This window comes from Schistocerca cancellata, chromosome 5 (assembly GCF_023864275.1).
Source record: "Schistocerca cancellata isolate TAMUIC-IGC-003103 chromosome 5, iqSchCanc2.1, whole genome shotgun sequence".
Lineage (NCBI taxonomy): Eukaryota > Metazoa > Arthropoda > Insecta > Orthoptera > Acrididae > Schistocerca > Schistocerca cancellata.
Window position 1 is genome coordinate 800,208,453 of NC_064630.1, and position 12,842 is coordinate 800,221,294.

Genomic DNA, 12,842 nt, shown 5'->3' on the forward strand with positions numbered 1-12,842 from the left:
CCAGTCGTTCCGTCATTTCCATTGCTATGAAAAACGGACGCAAGCAAAATACACTACCTCGTTCAACCGCTGCTTGCCAGCACTGACGCTATCGACAAGCGGAAAAAATTCACGTATGTGCACGGAGCTTCAGGATCAGCTCATGCAAGCAGGCTAGTTTCAAATCCATCAGACGTTCGGAAATAAAGGTCGGATACCTTTCTAACAGACCTCATACACTGCGAGCTGTGTGACACGTTGCACTGTCCTGCTAATAGATCCCATCGTACCGAGGAAAAAACAAACTGTATGTAGGGGTGAACATGGTACCCAAGGATGGATGCATGTTTCTGCTTATCCACTGTGCCTTCCAGAATTATGAGATTACACAGGGGATTCCACTAAAACATTATTCACACCATAACGCTCACTCCTCTGGCCTGGACCTTCCCGACGTTTGTTGCAAGGTCACATACAACAACGGCGATCTGTCTGATGGAGCCTAAAACGTGATTCATCTGAATAGACCACCTGTCGCTACTCAGTGGATGTCCAGTAGCGATATTTGAGTACAAATTCCAGCCATTGTCGGCAATGCACAGCAGTCAGCACAGGTGCAGCAGCAGGCACCTGCTGCAGAGGCCCATACGTAGCAATGTTCGCTGAACTGTCGTTGTTAAGACACAAATGGTAGCTCCTTGGTACACCTGCACTGTCAGTTGCCCAACAGTTACATGTCTATCCACTAGTACGCATCTCCACAGGCGACGTTCATCGATATCATCTATGGCTCGTCGCGTACCGTAGTTGCCTCGGCGCCAGTTTTGGATAGCGCCATTTTGACACGTACAGTGTACTATAACCACGGCGCCACGCCGCAATTACAAACTTGGCGGTTCGGAAATGTTTCCACCCTTGGCCCGAAAACCAATCAACATCCCTTTTGGACGTCAGATAAATCGCTCTCTTTCCGCATTACGACAACGACTGCACTACTTTCTGAGCTCCCCCGACACGCTTTATGTACCCTCTACTGCTAATGCTGCCAAATGCCGTTTCTGAGTGGTTATTGCACGTTGACGTCGAACATTGGCGGCGGTCACATTAATGCGACTGGAGCGTGTAGTATTTTTAAATTAAAACTAACTATGAAACATTTAACTATACGTAATCTTAGAGTGCAAAATCCTAGAAAATTCCTGAAACACTGAGAGATGGCTATATGGTCTTCAGGCCTGAACGCTAAAAGTCTTAAATAGAAGAAATCGGCACGTTCACTCCCTAATTACCCACCTGACATTTGCACGCTGCGACACCAACAAACATTATTGCTCCTTTACCCGCTATCTCAGTACAGTACCACGCAATACCACATGTCGGGGCTTACTTTGTCCTGACATGGTGAAACAAGTTTTATTACTAGACGAAAAGTATTTTATTTTTTAAATTCACTATTTTTTGTCACTACTGAACTGGAAAGGAAATTATGTTACCTTAAATAAAAGCACACGGCGGGATGTGAAGTCAATTAAAAGTTTCCTCTTTTTCTTTATTTGTATGCAACAGCATTTTGGCGCGGAGTGCCGAGGGAAACGTTCGTCCGTCAATGGAAGTGCGCTTTATGTGCCCACCTTCCTGCTATAACACACACTTCCGTCTGTAAATAAGGATAGTACATAAGGGTAGTACAACGACCGAGCCACGAAATGGAGTAACTGCGACTGAATTGTTGCGTCATGCATATTGCAGTGTACAGCTAGCACTCAGGCACTGTGTTCTACGAAATTCCTCTAGTTATTAAAGAAATATGTCTCTGAAAAATGCAAGTAACTGTGTCCTGTCCTTTGCATCTTAAAATAGCAAGACATATGACTATAACGACGATGATGCTGTACTACACATTCATAGAAAAAAACTTTGATGGGTGTTTTCACTTTACAACATAGGTTGTACCTCGGAAATCTATTTATAATAATTGTGATACTGACTTCACACCGTGTTATGAGGCTTGTAGTTTCGTGGAATATCGAGATGTACACAGAATGATCACTTTCTGGTTTTCAGCTGAGCTGAATGATGTTAATGTATTATTACTCTTGCATATTTCGTCGAACTCCACCTTCAGGTGAAACACGTACATTCTGCATAGTAACGATCCAATGCAAAGAGTTCAGAATTATACGGAATTCAGCGTTTCAGAAACTGCTATTAGTATTCTTTAAATGCATCATGTGGTCTGTCTTCAAAATACCTATAATGAGTACTTTACCCTGCGGATGGAGCGTGTGCCAGACCGGGACCCCAACCCAGAACCTTAGCTTCTGCAGGCAACTCTTACCTGGTGAGCTATCTGGGCTCCGTAAAGCTGTGAGGGCGGGTCGTGACTCGTCCTGTGAAGAGTACTGCCCGCATAAGGTAACGTTGCGGGTATGACACCCAGTACGGTACAAAGTTGTAGTCTGCCGTATACAACACACAATATCTGCGTATTCAGCATTTTTAAATCGTTAGAAGCCACCTGCACAATGAAATACGTGATGCTGAAGTTGACAGTCTCGCAGTCATTCACAATAACAAATTTGCAATAAGTAACAGCCAACTGGGACTTATACGACCCTGTTTAATAACAGCAAAAATTAAGAGGTCAGAGGTGCGTGGCGAAAAGGCATATTTCGGCAGCATAGTAACTGTGGTGTCACCGCCAGACACCACACTTGCTGGGTAGTAGCCTTTAAATCGGCCGCTGTCCGTTAGTATACGTCGGACCCGCGTGTCGTCACTGTCAGTAATTGCAGATCGAGCGCCGCCACACGGCAGGTCTAGAGAGACGTACTAGCACTCGCCCCAGTTGTACAGCCGACGTTGCTAGCCATGGTTCACTGAGAATTACGCTCTCATTTGCCGAGACGATAGTTAGCCTAGCCTTCAGCTACAGTTGCTACGACCTAGCAAGGCGCCGTATTCAATTGCTATAACATTTCTGTATCATCAAGAGCAATGTCCTACAAATGTGGATTAAAGTTAAGTATTCCAGAAACTACGTACTTTTCTTTATAGCATTCATTACGTATCCTGTTTCAGACCTCACGCCAGCCTGCGTGAGCTTATAGCGTGCATTTCGGTCTCCTCCAACAAAACAGTGTTGGCACGTCTGCCGACACTTCAGTAACCGCGAGGTACTAGCGAAAAAAAAGGAACATTTAATATGTTTTGTGACTGAGTGAATCGCTACGTGAACATTTTTGCTCCTTATAACCATTTCTGTTTCCTTCCTCAATATTGACCTTCTTTGTTAGGAAATACGGTGTACAGCCACTGCCGAATTCTCTTTTGAAAATCTACTTGTCAGGAGCTTTATCAGCACCGACAGGAAACGTAGCGGCATAGTTAAAAGCACTAGGAGAGAGCTTCGCATTCGTCGGTGTGCGAGTAGCAGCTATATTCCAATCAACGGTTTAACAACGAAGTGAAAACCTCACGGAGTTTCCTTCGCGCCCTGCCGACTACAAACAAGTACGATTACTACGGCACGCTGTGCTGCAGGTTGGCAGCTCACACATCAGCTTACTGCCGCATTTAATCGCCATCTGCGCTCGCAGCCACTGCGTCAGCGCAGCTGCAGCTGCAGCGTTAATGTATCCTGACACCCCAACAACAAAAAGTCGAGTTCCTTGTGCACGTGATTGTTAATAACGATGAACAGCTTGCAGATAGTATAAATTCAAATTTCATTTAGCACTATTTTCAAGGTCAGTTAAATAAAATACAGCAAAACCGCGCAATACGCTGCACAAAAGATCAAGAGGAAAGCGCAAGAAACGAGAGAGAACTAGCAGCAGAAACATGTCGCAAACATAGCATATTTTATGTGTGTGAATACATGTCATGTACAAGCATATAGTCGATATTGGAAGAGAAGACAGCTAAGTTGTGATGTGTTCATCTTCCCGTGCACCTCATACACGCGGCACAGAAACTCCGACAGTCTCAGGCTTAGATATTCCCAAAATCTGGCGCATCGGTAGCGACAGATTTTGTTTCCAAAAATATCCCGAAGATCTTAAGAACAATCTATTTTTCGCTGCTTTTTCATGGTTTTACGCGTCCATGTTTCTCTACAGGAAGCATAGCAACTAAAAATATTTTCACAGAGCATACGAACGACAAGACCACCTGAGCACGACGGAAGAACAAAGGCAGAAGCAAGGAAGGTGATCATTGGATATTAGAGACGGAGCACGGATTAGGAAAGCATAGGGAGGGAAACCCATTCCGACGTTTGCCTTGGGCGACTTAGGGAAATCACGGGTAACCTATATCTGGATGGCCGAATGGGAATATAAACCGTCGTATTCCAATGTGCTAACCACTGCACCGTCCACCACAGTTCGGGACAAAGAAAGCAACTGTCCAATTCTATTTGAAACACGAACTACACGAGTGTAGCACTCAATATGGCGATTGACATGAACAGAGTATTTAAGTGCTTTATCGTGCCTCACTGTGCCACGCTAGAAAAACGGCGAAATAAGTGGTAGAGCATTTACAGTGACGTCATATCCGGTGTAGCGCACTGCGCGGGACGACGAGTCGTTAGCCACGCAAAGCGGGCGTTTGTTTACATTATGTTTCAAGCTGCGATGAGCACACTGTTGTAGACGATGCTGAGACTGTCGGACTGTCGACTGGTGAACGGAGCTCACCTGTATCCCAGTTCCGCGATGGTGCGCGCCGCCTCCCTGGAGCGCAGGTACAGCAGGTCGTGCGCCGTCACCAGCGAGTCCAGGTAGTCCTCGTACGTGAGGAACTGCAGCAGCCACTGGTCCGTCGCCGGCTGCTTAGACATGGCGCTGCTCTAAGCCACGCTTCTGCACACACCAACAGAGGCGCTACAGTGCTCAAGACGAAGACTCGGTTAGTACGAAGCACTACTGCGTTCCCGTCGAGGTACTGTGTCATTTCACTTTTGTTTTCCTTTGGATACGAAACAAAATTTGTTTACCGCAAAAGATTTCGCTTCTCAGACGAACAAATACACTGACAAGCCAAAATACTCAGACGAACAAATACACTGATAAGCCAAAATACTATGATCAATGCCCACCGCGAAGTTTAATGCCGGCTGGGCCGCAGCGGATAAGTGAAGGGATAAGGAGTGTTTTACAGAAAGGGCTTAATCGATAAAATTTTGATATGGAAGGCAAGTCTGGAAATGTACCGTTTGGGTGTAAGACAAGTTTGAAAATCGGATCACAATTAAATCTCTGGCTCAATTCTAGTGTCTGATTCCACACATTGGTTCTTAGCAATGACGTCATACCTAAGGCAAAGACGCTACGTGGAGGCAATCTTTGAAAGCAACTGATCATATTCGTATACAAACGAATGTAGCATACGACAAAAATACAATCACAGTTCAAATGATTAATTACTTAGTCTTGCGAAAGATATTCATAAACAAAGGAATGTAGCGTACGATAAAATTATAATTCACAGATTATTTATTACTGTCGTGATTTATATGAGTAAAGTGCCCACAACCTTTAAATTCAATTACGGTATAGCACATGGTGCAGTCACACTATTATAAAATAGCGTTAATTTTTAATGATTATTATTGAACCTAATGGGACTACCGTGGGAAAGTGTGAATTTTGTGCGGGAAGAAACTAAAATGGAACACAACAACGGAAAAATGAAATAAATAGCAACGTATATAAATCAGTAGTATAAAATGTGAAAAACCGACACAAAAATCCTAAAAAAGCCAGCTCACAAATAATAAAAACTCAGAAAAAGCAGCAAATAATGGAATCGGACACTAGAACTGACCTATATACGTTAATTCTAACTATCGATTTTATTATTTGTTAGTTGTGCGTAGCAGTTTAGAGATAAATTACAAGTTCAGAAAACCTATGACACTGAAATGCACAAATCTCCTGGGAAAACGTTCTAAATAATTAACCAAGCAATGGTTGAAATTGGTAACTAGCATTGACCTATATATGAGTTCAATTTTACTTACCGAATCCAACCATTCGATGGTTCATAATTTTGGACGTTTTTGCAGTGAGTGTGTAAACGCAGTTTTTGTAGGATTTCTACAGTTCTTGTTGATCTCTGAATTACTGCGAAAAAGTAACGAATATTATAGGTACCGATTCTAAGTTTTCTCTGTTTTCCAAAGTAGTGAAGATAGGAATATCAAATGTAGAAAACCTACAACACTGTAGTGCACACATTTATTGAAAAAACGGCCTGAATACCGAACCGTGCAATGGCTGGAATCGGAACCTAATAGGTCAATTCTAGTTATCAGTTCCAGTATGAGTTACTTTTTCCCATGAGTTCAGAAAGCAATTACAGGTGCATAAATCCTATTAAGTTTCAGTGTACACACATACTGAAAAATCTATCTAAATAATGAACCATGGAATTTTTGGAATCCGCAATTAGCTAGATCCTGTATGGCTTAAATCTACTTACTAATTTCAATATTTATTACTTTTTGTGAATTTTCATTACTTCAGTACTTTTCTTTAAGGATTTCTGTGTCAGTTTCTCCAAATTTCATGCTACTGTGGTTTTTACATTTCACGTATGTTATAATTTATTTCATCTTCGTGGTGTTGTGTTACATTTTAGTTTCTCCGGTCCACAGCCTCCGCTTTCCGGCGATACTCTCGTTAGATTCAATAATTATTATTATAAGTTAAAACTATTTTACAATATAATGATTTCACCACTCGTTATACTGTAATGGAATTTAAAGATTCTCTGTGCTTTTCTCACTCGCATAAATTACAACAAAAAGGAATTTCAAACAAATTTGTTTCTCGAAACTTCCTGGCAGATTAAAACTGTGTGCCGGACCGAGACTCGAACTCGGGACCTTTGCTTCCCGGGGCCAAGTGCTCTACCATCTTTTTTTTTTTAATTATTATTATTATTCTCATTTTGTTCGTTTTCGTTCGTTGTATGTGCTCGGGGCGGACGTCGTACAAATTTAGGCAGTGGCGGGGATCGAACCCGGGACCGAAGACGTTTTGATTATGAATCAAAGACGCTACCCTTAGACCACCCATATCTGTAATATATTCAAACTTCCTGGCAGATTAAATTGTGTGCCAAAATTTTCACTCGAGGGAAGGCTTGAACCAACAACCTCTCGTTCCGTAGCTGCTCACGCTAACCACGGGACCACCGTCCACCTCATTTTCATTTTGTTCGCTTTTGTTCGTTGCATCTGCTTGGGGCGGACGTCGTAACACGTCCAGTGAAGTTCGTTGTCGATCGATTAACTCAGTTTTTATGTTACAGAGGGCACGTAACCCTCTGACCGAACACGCTGAGCTTCCGTACCGGCGTCCATCTGAGCTACCGAAGCACGACTCACGCACGGTACTCACAGCTGTACTTCTGCCAGTATCTCGTCTCCTACCTTCCAAACTTAACAGAAGCTCTCCTGAGAACCTTGCAGAACTAGCACTCCTGAAAGAAAGGATATTGCGGAGACATGGCTTAGCCACAGCCTAGGGGATGTTTCCAGAATGAGATTTTCACTCTGCAGCGGAGTGTGCGCTGATATGAAACTTCCTGGCAGATTAAAACTGTGTGCCGGACCGAGACTCGAACTCGGGACCTTTGCCTTTTGCAGGCAAGTGCTCTACCGACTGAGCTACCCAAGCACGACTTACAGCCCTATATCCAAACGAACATTCCTGGACTCCTTTTCGAAACTTTATATACTAGCGGAGCAGAACAAAGTGAAATGGGGAATCACTCTAGCTGCGGTGTGCGCCACAAATAGGAAATCCACTGACATAGATGTCTTTGACAAAGAGCAGACTGTCATGGCCCGGGACCTGGGGACGACCATCTCAGAAACGGTTGAAGCAGGATAGCTGTTCTCGTGCTGCTATCGTGATCGTCTGTGGAAAGTGCTTGAAACGTGATGAAAGTGTGACTAAGCGAAAAGGCGTTGGACGTCCACCTCTCATCAGAGAACGTGGAGGTCGCAGGCTTGCCCACTCTATGAAGCAGGATAGGCGGCGATCTGTGGCAGATCTGATCACTGAATTCACTGAATGCAATGCTAGTGCAGGTACAAGTCTTTCAGATCGTCGATAGTGAACCGCGAATCAATAGCAACATGTAGCCTAGTCGTAAGAAGCACGTTTCTTGTTATGCCAGGTCGTTACCCAAGCAAAGGGCTGTGCGAAACACGCGCTGCGCCACAGCGCATATCTGCATGGCCAGTCTTATCCTATGGGGGAAGTTCACCTCGGCTTCTATGGGAATTCTAGTGCTAATTGAAGGCACCAGGACAGTAGCAGACTACGAGAACATTATTGCGGACTACCTGCGTCCCTTCATGTTTAATGGCTTCCTCAATGTCGACGGTGTCTACTAGATGAATAAGTGTTCGTGTCACAAAGCCAGAATCGTGTGACAGTAGTTTGAGGAGCGTGACAGTGAACTTGCGTTGATGTCTTGGCTATCAAATTCGCCGAATCCAAACTCGATGGAACACATGTGCGACGCTATCGCGCGCCAGCACCGCTCCCACCAACCACCGACCGTAATTTATGGGAACTGCGAGACACAAGCGTAGACATCTGGCGCTCACATCTCCGAAGACGTACCAACAACTTCTTGAATCGATGCCACGCAGTATCCACAATATATTGTGTTCCAAAGGTGGGCCAACACACTATTAAACCGATGGTCATAATGTTTTGGCTCATCATTGTATACCTGATTTCTGTAGGCACATCACCCAGAACAAAGTAAACAACAGATGCTAATGTTGCTACGTTACCGGTGATCTTCGGGTACTGCACAGTCGGTGAATTATGTGTTGAAAAGAGTTCAAAAATGGTTCAGATGGCTCTGAGCACTATGACACTTAACTTCTGAGATCATCAGTCCCCTAGAACTTAGAACTACCTAAACCTAACTAACCTAAGGACATCACACACATCCATGCCCGAGGCAGGAGTCGAACCTGCGACCGTAGTGGTCGCGCGGTTCCAGACTGTAGCGCCTAGAACCGCTCACCTATCCCGGTTAAAAGAGTTCATTTGCGTTAAAATCGTTTCATACTTTTTAAACATGGCTGCTGTAAACAACTTTCTTACGTGAAGAAATCCAGTCGGAAAGAGTCACCGGTTCGCTTAAAATAAGACGGAGTTGCTAATCGTCGAAAACGGAGGTCGAAAACGGAGGTCGAAAACGGAAATTTGTAAACCGTTTCATATTGCAATCTCTACAGTGTCGAGGATAATTAAAAACTGAGAACAAATTCCGCAATGTTCGATTCAAGCAGGAAATGCATGAGAACGGCTAAACATGAACTTTCAGAGACTACATTACTGGTTTGGATCCACAATCTCTGTGTCAGAATGCTCCCTATCAAGAGTTCCAACGCTGGAATGAGCTGTTGGGCTCGCAAAACAGACTGGTGCTGTGTTTTCTGCAAATCCAGGGAAAAGAATCGCATAGCGTCAGAAAATGTCTGCGTTGAAGGTAACGAAATGTTACTGACTGTGACTACAGATTCATTGCAGTCTACATTGCCTTCAGTACGTGAATAATACGACGCGAAAAAGTCTTCATCGCCGATGAAACTGGAAAGTTTTATCACTGCTTTCCCAATATAACTTATTGTTTAAAGGAAAGTCGGGTTCAGGTTGAGAGGGAGCGAAAATCGCAAAGGAAACAATTGCCGTATTGCTAGAATGTAGTTGGATGATCTGAAAAAGTACTTTGTCATTGGGAAAACCTATTACTACACTGTAATGAAATTTGGAAAATTAATGGATGTAATGAAATTTAATGGAAAAATAGTAATTTTTTTCCGTATACGTTGTTTAAAATTAAATTCTTTTAACGCAAAAAAATCCAGTCGTCTAAGTGTCGTACTAAACATTCATCACTGTATTTTGTGTTTGATGTTATTTTGTTGTTCAAAGCGTTGGCAACGGGCGACAGCTTAGTCTTCAGCATGCAAACACGGTTGAAAATTTGTGGTAATATCTTATGGTACCAAGCTGCTGAAGTCATCGGTCCCTAAGCTTACACACTACTTAATCTAAGTTGAACTAAATTAGGCTAAGGACGACACACACACACACACACCCATGCCCGAGGGAGGACTCGAACCTCCGACGGGCGGAGCCGCGTGGACCATGGCAAGACCCCGCGCGGCCAAACACGGCTGAACAACACAACACTGTAGATAAATTAAAAACATTGACGAACGTGAAAGCTGCTTCACCCAGGAAATAGGAAGGATGTGTTAATCGGAATACCAACTAAAAATGTTAAAGCCTGCAAAGCTGTGGCGTGAATGTAGGCCCAGAAGCGCCCTCTCTCATTTTAGCGGTAATGTCAGGATATGCCAGACTCAGTCAGGTGCTCAAACGAAGTGCAAATGTGCAAACAAGTGCCATTTAATCTGTCTCGTTAATGTGACAGGCAGCAATAGGCAATGTCGTGACGAATGCGTAAATATACTGTTTCCGATCGAGTCTCGATTCAATCTATCTTTAACTGATGGACTAATGCGTGACAGATGGGAGACTCAGATCTGACTTACCAATTTTGTTATTTATCCTCGCTATTGAATCTTTTTTGGTAGATCGAAAGAAGGATCTCTCAAGTATAAATTTCCGGCGCAGGCAGATAATCGATTTCCCGGCATGGTGGGTGTTAAATCACGGAAGCTGATCAAATAAAAAATTTAGGAAGATCTTCGAAAAATTTTCCAGACGTTCTGTAGCAAAAATAAGTATACTGCCGACCTTGTCAGTAATCAGCAAGAAGATTAATGTGGTAATGGGATGGTTCTTGTGTAGAGGATAAATTTTAGATATCAGTTTAAAGAGGCAAACCCTCCCAGAAAAGAAAAATAGCCTTTAATTAATAGATATATCGACAAAGTAAAAGGCTTTACTCATGAAGAACGTGTTGCGTGATTTGGGAACACGTCCAGATAGTCGACTCCGTTTGCCTCAGGCTATAAAAGCAGTAAGATATGATTATCTGAGACCCCCTAATATAAATTAAATAATTTTAGACCTCTTTATTAAGTAAAGCTCTCGGAAAAAATAATATGAAACAAGAACCTACGACAATGCACTAGATATATGGCCGTATACTGAAGTTAAAGGAACATGCACTAATCAGCTTCTAGTAGAGTATATATGTCAATAAGTATACAAATAACTCCAATTTTAAGGCTTCACCTACATACATACAAACAGAATTCGACAGCTAAAACAAGTTACACAATCCAAAAAGCACAGTGAAATACGTCCCTGTTGGTATATTCTGAAATGGATAACACTGTTCATACAGTGTACTGATGAAATCCAGATTGCTTGTTTCATAGAGTAGTAATGCGAACTCTACCGATAAAAGTCTATAGGCTACTCCGGGACATTATCTCAGTTTTTTTGTATAAAAAACTCACAATGTCCTATGGCTCATTTCACTGCAATTTCTTACCACGATTTATCTTTTTCCCCTCTATTCGACTGAAAATATCTACATAACAGTGCACACGTCGACGACATGCGCTTTGTTTTATTCATTCACAATACCTGCTGTTGATAACAGTACAGCCCACTTTCCTGTCCGACCTCAGTGCTGCATTCAATACTGTCTCGGTTTTGTTTTCCAGGCAGTGATAGTTGTACATTAACTATTATATACAGCGGTACGGATAGTTTTATTTACTTAGTTTTCTTGACAAGATTGTGATCATCAGATCTTATCATACACACTAAGACAAAAAAGAAAAAAAGATACATCATGAAGGAATTATCCGAATGGGACGGAAATCGGAAGATATGATGTACATGTATAGACAAACAAATTCTTACAGTTTTAGAAAAATTGGATGATTTATTCAAGAGAAAGAGCTTCACAAATTGAGCTAATCAATAAGACATTGGCCCCCATCTGGCCCTTATGCAAGCAGTTAATTCGGCTTGACACTGATTGATAAGAGTTGTCGGTTGACCTCCTGAGAGAGGAGGGCCCTCTGCCCATAATGCTCAAAATTTTCTCAGTTTGAGGAGAGATTCGGCGACGTTGTTGCCCAAGGTATGGTTTGGCAAGCACGAAGACAAGCAGTAGAAACCCTCGCAGTGTGCAGGAGGGCATTTATCTTGCTAATACGTAACACCAGAAGGGCTTGCCATGAAGGGCAAGGCAACAAAACGGGGCGTAGAGTATCGTCACGTACAGTTGTGCTGTAAGATTGCCGTGGGTAACCGCTAAAGGATTCTGCTGTGATAAAATATGTAACCGGAGACCATGACTACTTGTTGTCGGGACGTACGGCTACAACCAGTTTGGTATCCCACAACTGCCCGCTGCATCTCCAAACAGGTCTTTGGCCTGGAATCTGATTGACTGGAGTGGAATTGTCTTCAGTGATGAGTCCCCGCTTCAAATGGAGCCCCGATGAGCAGCGACGACGTATCTGGAGACGCCACAGACAGCGCTGGGAAACCTACCTAGAATGCGCCTGCCATACGGCCCAACAACCGGGAGTGATGGTCTGGGGTAGCATTTCTTTCCATAGCAGGACACCTTTGGTCGTCATCCGCGGCACCCTTACAGCACGGCGGTACGTAAACGATATTCTACGCCTTGTTTTGTTGCCCTTCATTGGAAGCCATCCTGGGCTTACATTTCAGCAATACAATGCCCGCTCGCACACGGCGAAACTTTCTACAGCTCATCTTCGTTCTTGTCAAACCCTGCCTGGGCCAATAAGGTCACCGGATTTTTCCACAACTTAGTACTTTTGGAGCATTATGGGCGGAGTCCTCCAGCCAGCTCCGGAT

At 43.3% G+C, this 12,842-nt stretch overlaps 1 protein-coding gene across 1 annotated transcript in view; it reads right to left on the reverse strand.

Moving 5' to 3' along the window:
- LOC126188808 (cilia- and flagella-associated protein 299-like) overlaps positions 1–4,825 on the reverse strand; it is a 63,627-nt gene extending 58,802 nt beyond the window's left edge. The window contains exon 1 of the mRNA XM_049930421.1: positions 4,683–4,825. Coding sequence (XP_049786378.1) covers positions 4,683–4,825 — 143 coding nt within the window. The remainder of the gene's footprint in view (positions 1–4,682) is intronic.
- Positions 4,826–12,842: the final 8,017 nt, after the last annotated feature.